At 36.2% G+C, this 19,118-nt stretch overlaps 1 protein-coding gene across 6 annotated transcripts in view; it reads right to left on the reverse strand.

Annotated features, from left to right (window-relative positions):
* Window positions 1-19,118, reverse strand: part of HECW1 (HECT, C2 and WW domain containing E3 ubiquitin protein ligase 1) — a 584,554-nt gene that overhangs the window by 61,879 nt on the left and 503,557 nt on the right. For all 6 annotated transcript variants that reach the window (XM_081147958.1, XM_081147956.1, XM_081147957.1 and 3 more), the window contains 5 exons: window positions 18,216-18,321; window positions 17,203-17,299; window positions 12,089-12,172; window positions 11,555-11,664; window positions 527-647 (listed from right to left, as the gene is read on the reverse strand). In XM_081147958.1, the coding sequence (XP_081004084.1) occupies window positions 527-647; window positions 11,555-11,664; window positions 12,089-12,172; window positions 17,203-17,299; window positions 18,216-18,321 (518 nt within the window). The remainder of the gene's footprint in view (window positions 1-526; window positions 648-11,554; window positions 11,665-12,088; window positions 12,173-17,202; window positions 17,300-18,215; window positions 18,322-19,118) is intronic.

The following is a 19,118-nucleotide window of genomic DNA, read 5'->3' on the forward strand; positions in this document are numbered from 1 at the left end:
GTCCACACTCCCAAGGGGAGGGAGCTTTGCAGCCTCCAGCCTTAGGGCCTCAGAGCCCAGCACAGGCTTCAGGGGGGACTCCTCCTTTATACACTCTCCCCTCTTACCAGACTCTATGATGTTTCTTCAGTGCTCCCTACTCAAAAAATGTCCACTCTGGTTTACTTCTCTGTTTTTTTCCAAGCTGGTTATGCAGTAATAAATTGAGTCTGAGGCTGGAAGCATGAGTGTTCTGCTTCTTTTCATAGCAAAGCCATCTTCTTGGAACCTCATTGACTTTCTATGAAATCTTATGTGTTTTCTTTCTGACCATTCTCTTTCCTTCCCTTTCTGCCTCCTCTTCAATTTCTTAACGTTTTTCTTTTTTCTTCTCAACTTCATAACTTTTTTTCTTCCTCTTTACTATGAGCATACCTGTTACCACACCATGGTATCCAATCTCCAAAATAATATTACAAAGGTATAGAGGAGAAAAAGATTTAAAAAGCAATCATCTGAGTTCAGTGCCAAGTACTGGAGCACTCACTTAATTTTCCCTGGACCCTGACCAAATCCTTTGGCTTCCAGTTTTCGGTAGAAATTACGGAGCTTGGCCTCAAAGTCTCTCCGGTAGGGTGAAGGGGCTCTTGCACTGGCTCTCTGTAAACCTGCAGAGAGAAGTACATGAGCTGAAGGTCAACAGTTTATCAAAGAACAAATACACAGAACCATGGTAGATGAAGGACTGACAAGAAGCACATTCCTGTGTCTTCATATTTTTTCTCCAAGAAGTTTCCTTTAATTTCAATGACTCCTTCAGTTATTTTTATAATAAATAGAAATAATATAATAAAGAAAACAATTCTGATGACCATAAATATTTTTTTCCACTACACTTCAAGTCATATTTCTCTTAAAAGATATTTTGAGCATACTTCTTGGCTCAGTTGCACTTAAATAATCTAAAACAACATAAACTAAACTAGACTAAACTTTTCTTGTAAGTCACTGTATTACAAGAAGTGATTATAACTCTAATTAGGCAACTGTAATATATATGTATGTTGTATTTCTCTAAGTATATTGATATTGATGCTAAAATAAACATACCTGTCCACTAAGGATCAAAGTATTTAAGAGTTTATTTTATATTACCTTGTTCTTGTTAAGCAAAATTAATAATAATTCCTTGATTATATATAGAGGAGAGTTTTTCTTTCACCTAGAGTGCTTTGTAAATGCTTTATCTTTGTACACCTTTCAATGAAAAAATTGAATTGAAAAAGTAACATTCTTCTCCAAGTTTTATAATGGCTAGAATCATTGTTTGCCCCTTCAATAACTATTTATTAATTACTATATTTCAGATATTATATTAATAATCTAGAGAAGACTAACACCAAAAAATCATAGAAATTAGAATGTAATTACAAGTTGAGATGATTCCTATCGATGAATGAAAAGAATTCAGTTCCCTGAGATCTCAGAACACTATGGCCAGGTACAGGAAGTCTTCCCTGGAGAAGATCTAAAGAATAATCAAGCATGAATGAGACAGTGTAAGTCAGGAAAGGCTTCCATTTAACTAGAAGAAGGGATAAGTTGGGAGAAAAAGAACAATTTAGGTCTAGTATCAGTATGTGCAAAGATACTGTGGCAGAATGAAAAATGGTACTCCAGTTTACCTGGAGCACAGGTGCAAACACAAGAATGATGTAAAACAAAGCTTGAGACGTTGACAAGAGATAGATGAAGTCGAATAAGTTATACTGTGATAAGCAGTTTTGTTTAATGCTAAGCACAATAGGAAACCATTGCATGGGGTTGACATGTGACTTGAGTTATAAAAACCATCAATCTCTCTATTGAAGTAGAGAGAAAAATTGAAAAGGATTAAAGTGGATTTAGACAGCCAAAATGGACTAGGAATATATAAGTGGAGAAGAGAAGTGGGTAGACTGAAGAAGAAATTAAGTCAGTGAATTATATAGGTAGTGAGGGAAAGGTGGGTTTAAGATTTTATCACTGATATGAGTCACAGCAAAAGCAGTCCTAAGAAGGAAGTTCATAGCATTACAGGCCCACATCAAGAAAGAAGAAAAATTTCTAATAAACTATCTAACACTACAATTTAAAGAATTAGAAAGAGAACAACAAGAAAAGGCCAGAGTAAGTATTTTCTGCTCAGAGCTGAAATAAATGACATAGAGACTTAAAAGAAAATACAAAAGATCAGCGGAACCAAGAGTTGGTTCTTTGAGAAGATAAACAAGATTTATAAACCTTTAGCCAGAATAATCAAGAAACAAAGGGAGAAGACCCCAAAAAATTAAAGATGAAAGAGGTGAAGTAACAACTTACACCACAGAAATACAAATGATTGTAAGAAAATACTATGAGCAACTATATGCCAACAAGCAGAACAACCTGGGAAAAATGGACAAATTCCTAGAAAAATACAATCTTTCAAAACTGAATCAGGAAGAATCAGAAAACCTGAGTAGGCCAATAACAACTAATGAAATTGAAGCAGTAATAAAAAAACAGAAAAACTCCCAGTAAACAAAAGCACTGGTTCCGACAGCTTTATAGGGGAGTTTTACCAAACATTTAAAGAAGAACTGGATTGTGAAGATGATGGCATTCTGACAAAAAGCAGAGGCTCCTAGCTCCCAGCCCAGACCCAATTTATCATGAAAATACTGCATAACCAGCTTGGTAAAACAAGAGAAATATACCTGAGTGGGCATATTTCGAGGAGGTAGCACTGAAAAAAAATCATAGAGTATGGGAAGAGAGGGGTGTTAAAAGGGGGAGTCTCCCCCAAAGTCAGTGTTGGGCTGCAAGGTTTGAGGGTTAGAGGCTGCGAATTGTGTCTGCTGTGTGGAGGGTTTGAAATGAGCACCCTGTGAGATCAGCCAACCAGATCTGGGAAAGGAGGGGCAGGGAACACCTGCCTCTCCTGCAGGCTAAGAACACCAGTTTCAATAAGAAAGGGAATAGTTCAGCTCACTGAAGCTCCAAATATCACCCCCAGGGCACAGTCCTGAGGGAGAAGGGAGAACAGCTCACAGGACTATAATATAAGAATAAAACTCTAAGGGACTGTTGGTTGGGAGCTAAAGGAAAAGCTTAAAGCCACTTCTGGAGGCTGGGCAGTCAAAGGGCTCACTGGAGTATATTTTTTTAATTGGACCCTCTGAGCCCAAGCTGCTTAAACTGCCCATACAGAAAAGGAAACAGACTGAAGTCAATCTGAAAAAGCAGCAGGCCAGTTTATGGGGAAGTAGAATTAGAGGATAGTGTAGAAACTTAGGAGTTGGCTTTGAAGCAGAGACTAACTTCTCCACAGTGAGTGCCTAACAGTGAAACCTCTAAATAAGGAGAGCAATATCCTGAGCTACACTAGCCAGCCTGCACCCTAAAGACTCTTCAAAAGACTCTGGAGAAAGACCAGACAACCACAAGGGGGAGGCAAAATAACTGACAAGTGGAGGTGGTCCACATAGAGCCTCAGATCAGCTAACTACCTAAGGACATCAGAGCCAAACCTAGACAGCTCCAGACATTGGCTGATACACATGTACCTCCTAGGAGACTGGAAATTAGTATAGAAAATAGTGAGCCTCAGACATCATAAGCTGCCCAGATGAAATTCAGTTGAGTTTATTGTTTTTTTTAGGAAAAAAAGAGAAATGTTTTTTTATTTAAAAAATTTTTTTCTTCATGTTTCTCTCTCTTTTTTACTTGTTCAAAATATTACAGATGTCTCTTTTTATGCCCATTGACCCATTCCACCCCCCTCCCAAGGCCCTCACCACACCATTGTCTGTGTCCTTGGGTTGGAGGCTGGCAGGCAAATAATTTTTTAAATTTGTAATTAATTTTTAAATAATTTGTTTTTCTTAGTTTTTTTCTTTTTCTTTTTTTTAAATATACATTTATTGACTTCAGGGAGAGGAAAGGAGAGGGAGAGAGAGATACAAACATCAATGATGAGAGAGTCATTGATCGGCTGCAGCCCACAACCCTGGCATGTGCCCTGACCGGGAATCGAACCCTGATGGCCTGGATCCTAGGCCGACTCTCAACCACTGAGCCACACCCGGCTGGACAGTTTTGTTTTTTTTGTTCTGTTATCAAGATGTTCTTGATATTCTATGCTTAATTACTGGTATATTATCAATATAAACAATAAGTTTACTGCTTTCTCTATTGTTTCCCCCATATCTCTCATTGGACTCCTTCCTTACCCTTGCCTTTTCTCTCTCTCTCTTCTTGTTCTATTGGCCTAATTTCTTTTTTCTTTTCTTTTCTTTCTCTTCTTTTCTTTTCTTTTCTTTTTTTCTTTTCTTTTCTTTTCTTTTCTTTTCTTTTCTTTTCTTTTCTTTTCTTTTCTTTTCTTTTCTTTTCTTTTTTCTTTTATTCTTTTCTTTTCTTTTCTTTCTTTTCTTTTCTTTTTTCTTTTCTTTTTTCTTTTTTCTTCTCTTTTCTTTTTTTCTTCTCTCTTCTTTTCTTTTCCTTTTTTCCCCTTTTATTCTTTGTCTTCCTGTCTTTTGGTTTATTTGTGTATTTCTGTGTGTCTCTTAATTTTATATTTATTTTTCTTTTAAAAATATTTTCCTTTTCCTATGCTCTACCCTTAATTTTTTACTCACCCTTCTTTCAGAATCTTTTCCCTGCCCCTTTTATCTCCCAAAAGCTTCTCTATTTTTTACTTTTAATATTATTATTTTAAAATTTTTCTTTACTATTAGCAATAACATCATTTTCTCTCTTCCTTTTTGTATTTATTTATTTATTTATTTATTATTATTTTTTTGTTTTAACATTTGTGTTCTCCATTCACTCTTCCAATTCTATTTTCTCTTGGTTTGTTTGCACGTGATTGTCAGGATATTTTGTAAGATACTGCTTGTTTCCCAGGCATTTGGTTGTGTTTTGTTTTGCCTTGCCTGCAGCTATACAACAGCTCACATGATGTGACTGGAGCTCAGCCACATTGTCAACTTGAGAGGAGAGTCCTCCCATGAATGGGTCAACAACAATCTAGACCCAATCACCACAAGAGAGCCTAAAGAACCCACAAAAAAGTATCACCCAGAAAGAGAACACACCTAGAGCAAATAGTTCAGAAGTATAAGGAAAACATACTTCTTGGCCCCACTAGACATAAACTATTAAGTCTCCCACAAGACTGGGAGACAGCAAATATATCTAATATACAGATACAAACAGTAAAAGCCACTAAAATGGGGAGACAGAGAAACAACCCCTAAATTAAAGAAAAGAAAAAATCACCATAAAAAGACCTCGATGAGATGTAGTTAAGCAAGTTATCAGAAATAGAGCTCAGAGTAATGGTTATAAAGATGGACAAGCAAATAAGTGAACACAAAACACTTAAAAGAAAGGTAGAGAAACTTAGTGAAAACAGAAAAGGAGCTAAATACCAGAAATAAAAACCAAGCAGAAATGAATAATACTCTGATATCAAGAATACACTGGAAGGAATTAAAAGCAGGCTCAATGAAACAGAGGATAGAATAAGTGACTTAGAAAAAAAGGTAGGAAAAAACCACTCAATCAGAGCAACAAAAAGAAAAAACACTTAAAAAGCATGGGAGAGTTTAAGGGAGCTTTGGGACAACATGAAGGGAAACAACATTTGAATTACAGGGGTAGCAGAAGGGGAGAAAAGTGAGCAAAGGAGAGAGAGTTGGTGAGGGAAATAATGACAGAAATCTTCCCTACGCTGGTGGGGGAGAAAGCCACACAATTTCAGGAAACACAGTGGGTTTCAAGCAAGAGGAACCCAAAGAAACCAACTCCAGACACATTATAATTAAAATGGCAAATGTCAAGGACAAAGAGAGAATATTAAGGGATGCAAGAGAGAGACAAGCACTGGCCTACAAGGAAACCCCAGAAGGCTGACAGCAGAGTTTTAAACAGAAACACTTCAGGCCAGAAGGGAGGGGCATGAAGTTCTCAAAGTAATGAAAAGCAAGAACATGCAACCAAGACTGCTTTATCCAGCAAGGTTATCATTTAAAATTGAAGGTGAAATAAAGAGCTTCCCAGACAAAAGAAGGCTAATGGAGTTCAGTACCACCAAACTAGCATGCAAGAAAAACTAAAAGGATTGCTTTAAGAAGAAATATTGAGAGAAAGGTACACTGGCATAAAGGGGATAAATTGCATTGAATAAGTATTTATCAATAGTAATGTTAAGTGTAAATGGAATAAATGTTCCAAAAAAAAAGACATAAGATAGCTGAATGGCTAAGAAGAGAGGACCAAAATATATGCTGTCTACAAGAGACCTACCTGAGAGCAAAATTCACACAGGTTAAAAGTGGAGGGATGGAATAAAATTTTCTATGCAAATGGAAACAAACAAACAAAAAAGCTTGAGTGGAAATATTTATGACAAAATAAACTTCAAAATAAAGACCATAACAAGAGACAAGATGGTTACTACATAATTCCAAAGGGATCAATTCAACAGGAGGATATAACTCTTGTAAATATATATGCACCTATTATAGGAGTACCTATATATAAAAAAAATTCTTGGTGGATTTTAAGGGGGAATATTGACAGTAACACAATCACAGTGGGGGACTTTAACACCCCACTGTCAGCATTGGAAAGATCATCAAGGCAAAAAACTCAACAGGGAAACAGAGACCTTAAAGAACACACTAGATCTAATGCATTTAATTGACATTTACAGAACATTTCATCTCAAAGCAGCAGAATATACATTCTTCTCAAGTGCCAATGGAACATTCTCAAAGATAGTCTACATGTTAGGGCACAAAGAAAGTCTCTACAAATTCAAGAAGATTGAAATCATATCAAGCATCTTCTCAGATCCCAATGCCATGAAACTAGAAATCAACCACTATAAAAAAACCCTCAAAAGTATTCAAACACATGGAGGCTAAATAGCATGTTATTAAACAATGAATGGGTTATCAGTGAGATCAAGAAAGAAATCAAACACTTCTTGGAAAAAAAGAAAATGAACAGACAACAACTCAAAATCTAAGGGACACAGCAAAAAGAGTCCTTAGAGGAAAGATCATTGCAATACAGGCATACCTCAAGAAACAAGAAAAATCTCTACTAAACTGTCTAACACAACAACTAACAGAACTAGAATGAGAGCAGCAAGAAAGCCCCAAGGAAGGAAATAATAAAGATCAAAGCAGAAGTTAATGATATAGAGATTAAAAATACAATACAAAAAAAAAAGTCAATGAAAACAAGAGCTGAGTCTTTGAAAAGATAAACAAGATGGATGAACCTTTAGCCAGACTCATCAAAAAACAAAGAGGACTGAAATAAATAAAATTAGAAATGAAAGAGGGGACATAACAACTCACCCAGCAGAAATACAAAGGATTGTAAGAAAATACTATGAACAACTATATGTCAACAAATTGGACAACCTGGGTGAAATGGATGAATTCCTAGCAGCACACAATTTCCCAAGCTTAATCAGGAAGAGTCAGAAACCTGAATAGGACAATAACAACTAATGAAATTGAAGCCGCAATCAAGAAACTCCCAGCAAACAAAAGGCGGGATTTACAGGTTACTTTTACCAAATATTCAAAAAAGAATTAACACCTATTCTCATCAAACTATTCCAGAAAATTCAAGAGGAGAGAAAATTACCAAGCTCTTTTTATGAGGCCAAAATCATGCTAATCACAAAACCAGAAAAAGATACTACAAAGAAAGAAAATTACAGGCTAATATCCCTGATGAACATAGATGCCAAAATCTTCAACAAAATACTAGCAAGCAGATCCCCCAATACATTAAAAAATCATACACCATGAACAAGTGGGATTATTTCCAGGGATGTAAAGCTCCTATAATAGTCACAAATCAATAAATGTGATATACCACATAAACAAAGTGAAGGACAAAAATCATATGATCATATCAATAGATACAGAAAAACATTTGAAAAAATTCAGCACCCGTTTCTGATAAAAACTCTCTGCAAAGTGGGAATAGAGGGATCATACATCAACATAATAAGAGCCATATATGACAAACTTACAACCAACATCATACTCAATGGGCAAAAAGTAAAACCATTTCTCTTAAAAACTGGAACAAGACAGGGATGCTCACTTTCACCACTCTTATTCAACATAGTACTGGAAGTCCTTTCCATAGCCATCAGACAGGAAGAAAACATACTCCAAATTGAAAAAGAGGAGGTAAAACTGTTATTATTCACAGATGACATGATATTATACACAGAAAACCTTAAAGACTCCATCAAAGTATTACTAGGTTTGTTAAATGCATTGAGCAAGGTAGCTGAAGACAAAATTAACATCTGGAAATTGATGGCATTTTTATACACCAATAATGAACTCTCAGAAAGAGAAACTAAAAAAACAATACCATTTACCATTGCAACTAAAAAAAAATAGGCTACCTAGGAATAAACTTAACCAAGGATGTAAAAAACCTGTACTCAGAAAACTACAGGATAGTGATAAAAGAAATAGAGGAAGATATAAACAAGTGGAAGAATATACCATGTTCATGGATTGGAAGGATTAATGTCATTAAAGTGTCCATAGTACCCAAAGCAATCTATATGTTCAATGCAATTCCTATTAAAATACCAACACCGTATTTCACAGACCTAGAACAAATATTCCAAAAATTTATGTGGAACTGAAAAAGATCCAGAATAGCTACAGCCATCTTTAGAAAGAAGAACAAAGCAGGAGGAATCACTTTACTGGATATCAAACTGTAATACAAAGCCTTTGTAATCAGCTTTGGTACAGCAACAGACATATAGATCAATGGAACAGAACAGAGACCACAGAAATAGACCCAGGCCATAATGGTCAGTTAATATTTGACAAAAGAGGCAAGAGCATACAATGGAGTAAAGACAGTCTCTTCAACAAATGGTAATGGGAAAATTGGACAGATACATGCAAAAAAAATGAAACTAGATCCCTAACTTACTCCATACACAAGAATAAATTCAAAATGGAAAAAAATTTAAATGTAAGTTGCAAAACCATAAAAATCCTGGAAGAAAGCATAGGCAGTAAAGTCACAGACATCTCACCTAGTGGTATTTTCACTGATACATCTCCTAGGACAAGGGAAACAAAAGAAAAAATAAACAAATGGGATTATGTCAAACTAAAAATCTTCTGCACAGCAGCAAAACTCAGCCTCAAAATACAAAGGAACCCCAATGTATGAGAGAACATATTTGCCAATGATGTATTAGATACAGGGCTAATTTTCGAAGAGTGCAAAGAACTCAAACTCAAGAAATGGAAAACAAACAATTCAATTAAAAAATGGGCAAAGGACCTGAATAGACAGTTCTCTGAAGAGGACATACAGATGGCCAAAAGACATATGAAAAAATGCTCAACATCATTAATCATCATTGAGATGTGAATTAAAATGATTATAAGTTATCACCTCACACCTGTCAGAATGGTTACCATCAACAAATCTACAAACACGTGCTTGCGAGGATGTGGAGAAAGGGGAATCCTAGTACATTGCTGGTGGGAATGCAGACTGGTGCAACCACTATGGAGAACCATATGGAGGTTCCTCAAAAAATTTAAAATGGAGTTGCCTTTTGACCCAGTGATCTCACTTCTATGAATCTATCATAAGAATCCTGAAACACTAATCAGAAAGAATATATGCACCCCTATGTTCATAGCAGCACAATTTACAATAGCTAAGATCTGGAAACAGCCCAAGTGCCCATCAGTAGATGAGTGGATAGAAAAGCTGTGCGACACATACACCATGGAATATTATCCAGCTGTAAAGAACAAGGATCTCATACCTTTTAGGACAGTATGGATGGACCAGGAGAATATTATGCTAAACAAAATAAGCCAAAGACAAATATCACATGATCTCATTTATATGTGGAATCTAAAGAACATAATAATCTGATGAACAAAATTTATTCAGTGACATAGAAGTTGAAACAGACTGACAAATCTCAGAGGGAAGGTGGGGGTGGGTGTTGGTGGGGAGAGATTAACCAAATAATTTATATGCATATATGCATAACCCATGGACACAGACAGTAGTGTATTGGAGGCCTGGGGCCGGTAGTGGGTTTGGGGTGGAAGGTGTCAATGGGGAAAAGAGGGGAAATCTGTAATATTTTGAACAATAAATAAAACCAAAAAAACAATTAACAAAACCACCCCTAAGAGACAGTTCAAAATGACACAAGTTGGAGGAGCCAAAATAAAAAATATTTTGGTTTTAGAGACCTATGCTAGTATTGAGTGATACTGACACACCCCTTTAGTGTATTTTGCTAAATTCTGTTTCTCTTCTGAATTTTTCCACTGGCTTCAGAAGCCAAACTTGGACTTTGCCTCTTGAGTTTGTGAGATAAAAAGTTACCAGATTTTTCAAACTAACATCCTTTCTTTTAAAGTTATCAAAAAAATCGGGTTACTGCTGAGACCTGCAACAATGTGATAATGCTAACCAATCAAATGGGGGGAAAGTCTCCAATATCTGGTTATGTTTGGGGGTATGGGTTTTAGTTAAGTTAATTGTTTTTATCAACCCAGAAAATAGTATCTTTCTTTATCAATAAACAGTTTAATATATATTTCCTCATTTGGAATGAAAAATATCTACAAAGATTTTTTGTATCACGAGTAAATTCATTCTAATACATAAAGAGAACTTCAGGGGAATCATTTCACATCATGTAAGAAAACTCTTTGGCATCTTCCAGGGACATATGGTGGTCCTTACTAACCATATAACCTAGTAACTTCCTCTTTTTTTTTTAAATCCTTACTTGGGGATTTTTTTCCCATTGCTTTTCAGAGAGAGTAGACAGGAGAGAGAGATACATCAATTTGTTGCCTCCCACACTCGTTCCAACCAGGGCCAAGCTTGCAACTAAGATACATGCCCTTGGCTGGATTCAAACCTGGGACCCTTCAGTCTACAGGCCAACACTTTAACCACTGAATCAAACAGGCTAGGGCTAACCTAGTAACTTCTTCACAACTTAAGAAAAGTTGCCAAAATTGATATCCAATAACATTCTGAGTCATAAGAATGAAAGTGTCAGAAAGGACTCTTCCCTTTTAAATTCTTATAGAATTCATTTGGAATGTAATAGAAATGTAGAGCATTGGTCTGGCAGACAGATAGTAAATATTTTAAGCTTTTGGGGCCAAATGGTCTTTGTCACTACTATTCAAATCTGCTGTTGTAGTGTTAGTTGCCATTAAAAATACTTAAACAAGTATGGCTAGGTTCCACTAAAGTTTTAGTTATAGACATTGAAATTTGAATTTCATATAATTTATACATACCATGAAATGCTGGTGTTGTAAAAAAAATCGCACCATTTGAAAATGTAAAATCCATTCAAGTCTTGGGACATTACAAAAACAGGTGGCAGAGAGACAGGGTAAGCATACAATTGCCCTTCTTTCACTTTCATCTGATAGAAACACAGATGGCCACTTACAGGAGATATACTGCCAGATTCTCAAGTTACCTGGGGAGTTCTGAGGTGAGGAACAGGGTGAACAGCGGGGAGAGAAGCTGTACCCAGGGTGGAAGGCAGCTTGCAGGGGGATGTAGGACATAATCTCTTCTTCAAAGAGACTGTGAAGTAAAAAAATAAAGTTTATTCTCTATCCATAAGAGAGTGGTCATGAATTGGGGTAATAGCAGTTACAGTTCTCACAAAGGAACAAAAACACTTAGATTCAGACATCCTACATAGTATTAAAAAGATAAGCACATCCGGCATGCAAATTCTCAGTGTTATTTTTTCTCAGTGTTATTTTAAACCCTAATTAATCTTACAATAAAGCGTCCATCAAGTACTATATTAAGCTCTTGTTACCTGAACTGTAAATTTAAAGAAGACAGTGGATAGCATGTATAAGATGGGGGGCTCTAGTTCAGTCATGGTCACTAGCAACCTCTAGAACAAATGGTGCTTCAGTCTGGGCTGTAATGAAGAGCTGCCCAGGGCAGCTCTTCCAGAAGCTTTTTCAGAATTACTTCAGGCTTAGCCTCTTACCTCAGCAAAATGACTAGATCTGCATCACAGGACAACTTTTCAAGCCCATTATTACCCTCAGTCCGAATGTAATGGATTTTCTCCCTAAAATATTATGGGAAAGAAAATAAGAGTTACACACCAACACAGAAGCTAAGAAATGAATCCTTTTCTGATCCCTTGTTTTCTCTTCCAATGTTGCTGAATATTGATGTCTTAATTAGTGTCAATTGTATTTTTGGTATTTTAAGTTCGTATTGCAGATTCCCAGGATACTCTACAAGGAATCACCTCTCCTCAGACTCACACAGGGACAGAAGCTAAGGAACTCAATGAAGGTAACTCTTTGAATAGCTATGACAGTCAGGAGTGGAACTGGCAAGGAGAGCAGCTGAACTGTTGTGGGCCCATGACTCCTTGGAAATCATGGAAAGAAAGTGAGAGGATGTCTCTTGAGAAGCCTTGTTCCTGACAAAAAATGTATAAGGCATGCTAAGCACAAAGTCTGACCTCCAGAACACTGAGTCTCTCAGTTGGTCTTAGCACAGGCCTAAATTTCTCTGTTTGATTACAGTTTATGCATTCTGACCCTTTTTTACAATCTCCAGCTCCAACCTGGCAAATTATTCCAATAAGTCTATGGATAAATAGCATTTATTTTGATCAAATGAACTTTGTACTTGGCTTTTCTGACATTCAAATATTTAAATATTATTAGCACCATAGCCAAGATTCATTCCATTGCATGTATGCTTCAAATATTTTTAAAAAATTTTCTTGAAGCAATGCAGCATAAATTTGGGAATATTTAGAGATCAGTTTTTAAAAAAATATTTAACTTTTAAATTTCTTTTGCATGTTGGAATCCTAAAGCCCAATCTAACGGTGTTAGGAGGTGGGGCCTTTAGGATGGGATTAGGTCATGAAGGCAGAGCCTTCCTGTATGAGATTAGTGCCCTTGTCTCTTCTTACATGTGAAGATATAAGAAGTCTGTAACTTGAAAGAAGGCCCTCACTCTGATTATGGTAACACCAGTTCTTGGACTTCTAGTCTCCAGGCTGTGAGTAATAAGTTTCTGATGTTTATAAGCCACCCAGTCTGTGGTATTTTGTTACAGCAAGCCCCCCAAAACTAAGACAGACACCATCATTCATTGATCTTCAGAAGTATCACATCTAGCTATCATTCTTTTCCGTTCCTCACCCACCATGTTCAAGCTGTTATCAGCCTTTATTGTTTTTGCATTCACAATATCACCACAAGCTCTTCCCTTCCCTCCATCTATGCTATATTATTATCCATACAAGTAGATAAATACCACAGTCTCCTAGTAACCCCCTCTCCTCTATCTTATGTCCCACCTTCAGTATAGCTATTCACAGAACAACCCAAGTGGTCATTAAAAACACAAATGTACCTATCTTTCTTTCCTGCTGAAAATTCTTTAATCACTTTTTAAATAAAATTTACTTCAAATAAATTCCCAACTCCTTCCCATTGCTGACGAAGCCTCCTCCAATTTCACCATAGTCCCAATCCACCCTTACGTCATACTGGCCTTTTTTCACTTTTCACTTACATCAGGCCTTTTCTTCCTTGGGCCCTTTGCACTCTGATCCCCACCTTGCATCTTAGGGACAGTTTCTTCTCATCCTCCAGGTTTTAGTTTAGTGTCACCTACCTAGAAAAGCCATCCCTGTATTCTGCTTAGGAGTTATGTCCACTTTCTCTGTACCAGTATATTATCCACTGTCACTGAGTTCTGATAACATCCTTCATGACCCGTAACAAATTTTATAGCTATATATTTGGCTTTAAAAAAAAACCCAAACCATACTTGCCTGTCATCTGTCTCCTTTAATAGATTGCAAGTGCCGTGAGCATAAGACCAATGTCTGTTTGCTTGCTACTACACACATAGCCTTAGCACAGTCATGATTCAGAATAGTTGCACAATAAAAGCACTAGTTGAAGGAAAGAATGAATGAATAAGGACTGCTACTGTGACCCTTAAAGTTAACAGATATCATTAACCTCTGGGTTTTCTGGCTCCATCTTCTTCCTCTATGTGTGGCTTCCTTATGATTCACTACTAAAAACAATTTGCTGAGCACTCATTCTCGACTCTCTAACCCAGCAACTGGCTTTGTGGACCCAAGACAGTGAATTCATGGCTCCCTAAAAATAGCAATGGCTGAAGCAGAATAGGGGTCACTGTCTTCACCTGGGTACCACAGAGGAAGCATTAACTTCTTCCTCTGGACAGGATCATGGGGAGAGGTGCTTTTATTTTCAATTCTTGGACCTTTAAAAATAAAATGGGGTTGACTCACACTCACATCACACCCAGGAGCAAAGGCCCAATCATAGTAAGCAGTGCCCACCTACCTAGTTCCCTTACACCTGACCTCCTAAAGAGCAAGTTCTTACTCTTGTCATTCTACCTTTTCAATTTCATCCCCTCTTAGTTTCTGATGTCACTGTAGGTCAACTATTTTTGATGAAATATTTGGATTCTCAATGTGAAGTCCCCAAGCCTTTTAACTATTTGAAATTATATGCAAAGGTTTATGTTTATATGTGGGGGAAAGTCTATAATGTTTCTCATCAGATTCTCAATGAATTCATTACTTTAAAAAAGGGAGCAGGAAGAGATTAACCAAAGAACTTATATGCATATGTGCATAACCTATGGACACAGACAATAGTGTGGTAAAGGCCTGGGGGGGGGGGGTTGAGTGGAGGAGGTCAATGGGGAAAAAAGGGAGACATCTGTAATGCTTTCAACAATAAAGATAAATTGAAAAAATAAAAGGTTATTAGTTTCCGTACTAAATAAGTTCCATGGTTTTTCTGACTCCTAGTCCTCCATGTGTGGAAAATCATAATTGTACAACTCCACATTGCAACAAAACTTTTAATATATTTTTTTAATTTTTTTAATACTGTGATATTACACAGTAAGACCAGAAAGTTTACTTCTCTTTGAAAATATGTTATACTCTTTTACACATGGAGGTTACTTTGTTTTTACTTTCAAATTATTTAAATGGGACTCTAGTGGCTTTGATGAATTAAAATTCCTCTAAAAAGTGAGCAGTGAACTTAGTGGTAGAAGCAGTAACATAAAAAATATTCAAGACCAGAAATGTGTCAGAAACTTTTCAATTAGTACAACTCCTCTGAAAATTCTTTGGAAATTCTCTTAAATTATTGTGTACTGTGAGAAAATAAAGCAGTCCATGAATCAATTACCTATATGACTGAGTATGGCACTGCCTTTTGTGCCACAGTAATGAAATTTGCGCAGAGCTGAATACAAGTGGAAGTGACAATACTCAAGCTAAAATAAAGCTCAACTAGTTATGCTAAAGACCCTTCCTTCACTCTATAAGTAGTGTTTTCTATCTTTAAATTAAAGGACCAGGTTCTGAGGGATCAGAGTGAGTACAAAAACAAGGTCCTTCACTAAAGAGTTTATAGTGTTGTAGGGAGACATAAGTACATGATGGAATAAAAGAGATAAGGGGAAAATATCTTAGAGGTACAAAAAGAATGTTTAAAGCAAGGCAAAAGAAATACTAAATTCTGACTGAATCATGAAATCTTTGCATTTGATTTGAATCTAAAATAGGATGAGATATCCGTAAGAGAGAAACCATTACAGGAAGGGTGAAGGTAGGAGAGAGAGAATAGCTTAGTCGGTGGAGGTGGAAGATACTAGGAGAAAAATACTAGCACAGGATGGAGAATTAGGTTAGGGCCAGACTTTGTAGACCAAAGAAATTGTGCTTAGAAATCTTTATTTCATATGTAATAAGAGCCATGGAAGCTTTTTAGAGGGGCAGGAGTGACATATTTGGTCTGTTCTATAGGAAGATAATTCTGGTTATAGTAGGGTGATAGGGCATATCTTCTAAGAGACCCCAGCCAAATCCAGGAGAAAAATGATGGGAATCCAAATACTATCCATGATAAAGAGAGAGAATAAAAGGGCTGGAAGAGAAAAAGTAAGGAGGTAAATGTTTAGATGCAGAGATGAAGAAAGAAGACAGAATTGAGATAACAGGCAATCTGGAAGATGGTGGTTCTAATTTACAAAGGTAAAAACACAGGGAAAAAGGTGTCAATGAAGGGGGGTGCTGTAGGGACAAGAATATAATTAATATGTTCTGGGAGGATTAATAAGGATTTGAATAACAAAGGGATTATTTTCCAATGTTAGTGATTTATTGAAGAAGTTATACAAAATAGAATTTTACTGTTGTCAGACAGATTCAAAAGACCACCAAATGGGAGGTAAGGGATTAGCTGCGGTAAATGACTGTATTCTCACCCACTTTGTCTAATCTTTTACACACATCCCCGTTTAAGTATTTCAGTAGTGGCTACATTGTGACCCTATTTCAGTGATGAGGAGACTAAAGGTAGATGATTGAATAACATGACTTGATTGTTAGCCCCATGTGAACAAGAATTCAAACTCTAAGGGGACACTCTTAACATCCATGCATCTCCAGCTTTTGAAATTCTGAATAGTACACTGAAGGAGAGAGGTGTTTGAATATCCTGGTGAAAAAGTGAGACTTAACTTCAGAAGATATTTTCAATTTTTATTACTTTGTGTGACTATTCTTTCCAAATGAAATGATTTAGATTTCCAGATACACTTGTTCAAAATGACCCTAATAAACAACAGAACATATATGATACTTTTTAGAAAAATTGAAACATGTATTATACTTTCTGTTTGCTTCTTTTGAATATGGTCATCTTATATATGGTTTATAAACCACCATGAAATAATTTTATTTCAAAAATTTATATGATGCTTTACATAAATAATTTTTAATTAAACTTATTTTGCTCCCTTTCTGTGCTTCCTCCAAATCAATGGAAATCATTTTAGTATCATATGAGTAATATGTAATCTGACAATATGGCTATTGCTGATTGCTACACTTCTGAGAACATTAAAAACTTCTGGCCCCTTCATTTTGATTATTCAAATTATAATTTAAATGCATGGATAAAAAACATCAAAAGCTTCTGCTATGTTTTTCCACAGAGGTGTTGTCCCATCTGGAAAAAGAGCTGAGATCTAGAGTTATAGGGGTGAGGGACAAGCCCGTACCTGAGTGTGTGGTTTCTTGCCAAGCTTGGCTGACGTTCTTGTAGCATTTCAAAAATGTTTGGCTGGCGAAGAAATGCCACAATCTTGTCATTATATGCTGAAACAGACAAAAGTGCAGAGTTGTGGTTGAGTCTGCAGACCACAGATGATTTCTCTGATGATTGGAAGATGGCTACTTGATACCAGAATTAATTTAGAAGTTTGAAGGGCGGGTAGCATACGCATCAAAAAATGTAGGTGTTTGCTGTGATATAATAGCATTAATAATTTTAAACAATCACACCAAAAGTGAACTAGATCTGAGTTAATCATCCTAATAGTCTAGAAACTTAACTAAGTATTAACTCATTACTATGTGAACAAGTAAAAAATAAAGCACTTCTCCCAAGAGGGAAGTCCTACTCTCTTCTTTACAAATTTTCTTGGTCATTTTGCCAGTTATTACAGCACAAGATTCTTTATGAGTTCAAATAAATCTTTTTCTGAGCACTTGACACTTATGGCCTATGGCCATATGTTGATTTCCCAACAGTAATAATAGAATCCCTTTAGACTCTCACCTCATTTACTCTGATAAAAGTGGCATGTGTTTTGAAAAAAGGGAGCTGAGTGTATAAATAAAGACTGTGTCAACTTATTCCCATACACACAAGGAAAGAGAGATTTAAATTAAAAACTGCATTTAACAGCAACAAAATTCATGGTCTCATTAAATTGTGCTCCCCTGGACTTGGCTAAGAAATCAGTGAATGGAGTTAAGAAGAAGGGAAATGTAGGTCTGGAAAACAGTAGAGAAGAGAGAGTTGAGGGATGAGAGAGGACAAAGTGAGGAGGAAGGGGAAAGGGAAAAGAGGCAAAGGGGAGGTAGGATAGGGGCAAAGGATAAAGGAGGAAACTATACCATAAAAGAGGAGGAAAAAGAACTCCACAGAATCCTCAATATTAAAGGATTTAAATAAGAAAAACAAGGTTAATTATTGGGTATCTAGGGGTTCTAAAAGCATGATACATACCCAGTGGCAACGGCTCATGTTGATGCTGGCTTCGAATAGCAGCTACTAGGCTGTGTCCCGCCCGGGCCATTAAAGAGGTTCCTCTGTTTCTAGAGACATCTGAGGCCTAATTCCAAAATAAAATTATTAGTTTTTGCTCACTGAGTATGACGTTAGCTGTGGGTTTGTCATATATGGTCTTTGTTATGTTGAGGTATGTTTCCTCTATTCCCACTTTGCTGAGAAGTTTTTTTTTTTTTTATCACAAAGAGGTGCTGCATTTTACTGAATGTTTTTGTGCATCTATTGATATGATCATATGGTTTTTGTCCTTCATTTTGTTTAAGTGATGTGTCACATTTATTGCTTTGCTGATATTGTACCAACCATGCATCCCAGGAAAAAATTCCACTTGATCATGGTGTATGATTTTTTTAATGTATTGCTGAATCCAGTTCACTAACATTTTATTGAAGATTTTAGCATCTATGTTCATCAGGAATATTGGCATATGATTTACTTTCTTTGTAGTGTCTTTATCTGGTTTTGGAATTAGGATAATGCTGGCCTCTTAAAATAAGCTCAGGAGTTTTCCTTCCTCTTGAATTTTCTGGAATAGTTTGAGAAGAATAGGAGTTCTTCTTTGAATCTTTGGTAAAAATTTATCTGTGAAGCCATCTGGTCCAGGATTTTTGTTTGTTGGGAGTTGTTTTTTTTTTTACTGCTTCAATTTCACTAGTTGTAATCTGTCTATTCATATTTTCCAATTCTTCCTGAGTCAGTTTTAGAAGATTGTTTGTTTCTAGGAATTTATCCATTTTGTCCAGATTGTCCAATCAGTTGGCATATAGTTGTTCATAATATTTTCTTACAATCCATATTATTTATTTGGTGTCAGTTGTTACTTTTACTCTTTCTCATTTT

Source organism: Miniopterus schreibersii (genome assembly GCF_964146895.1).
Source record: "Miniopterus schreibersii genome assembly, chromosome: 9".
Lineage (NCBI taxonomy): Eukaryota > Metazoa > Chordata > Mammalia > Chiroptera > Miniopteridae > Miniopterus > Miniopterus schreibersii.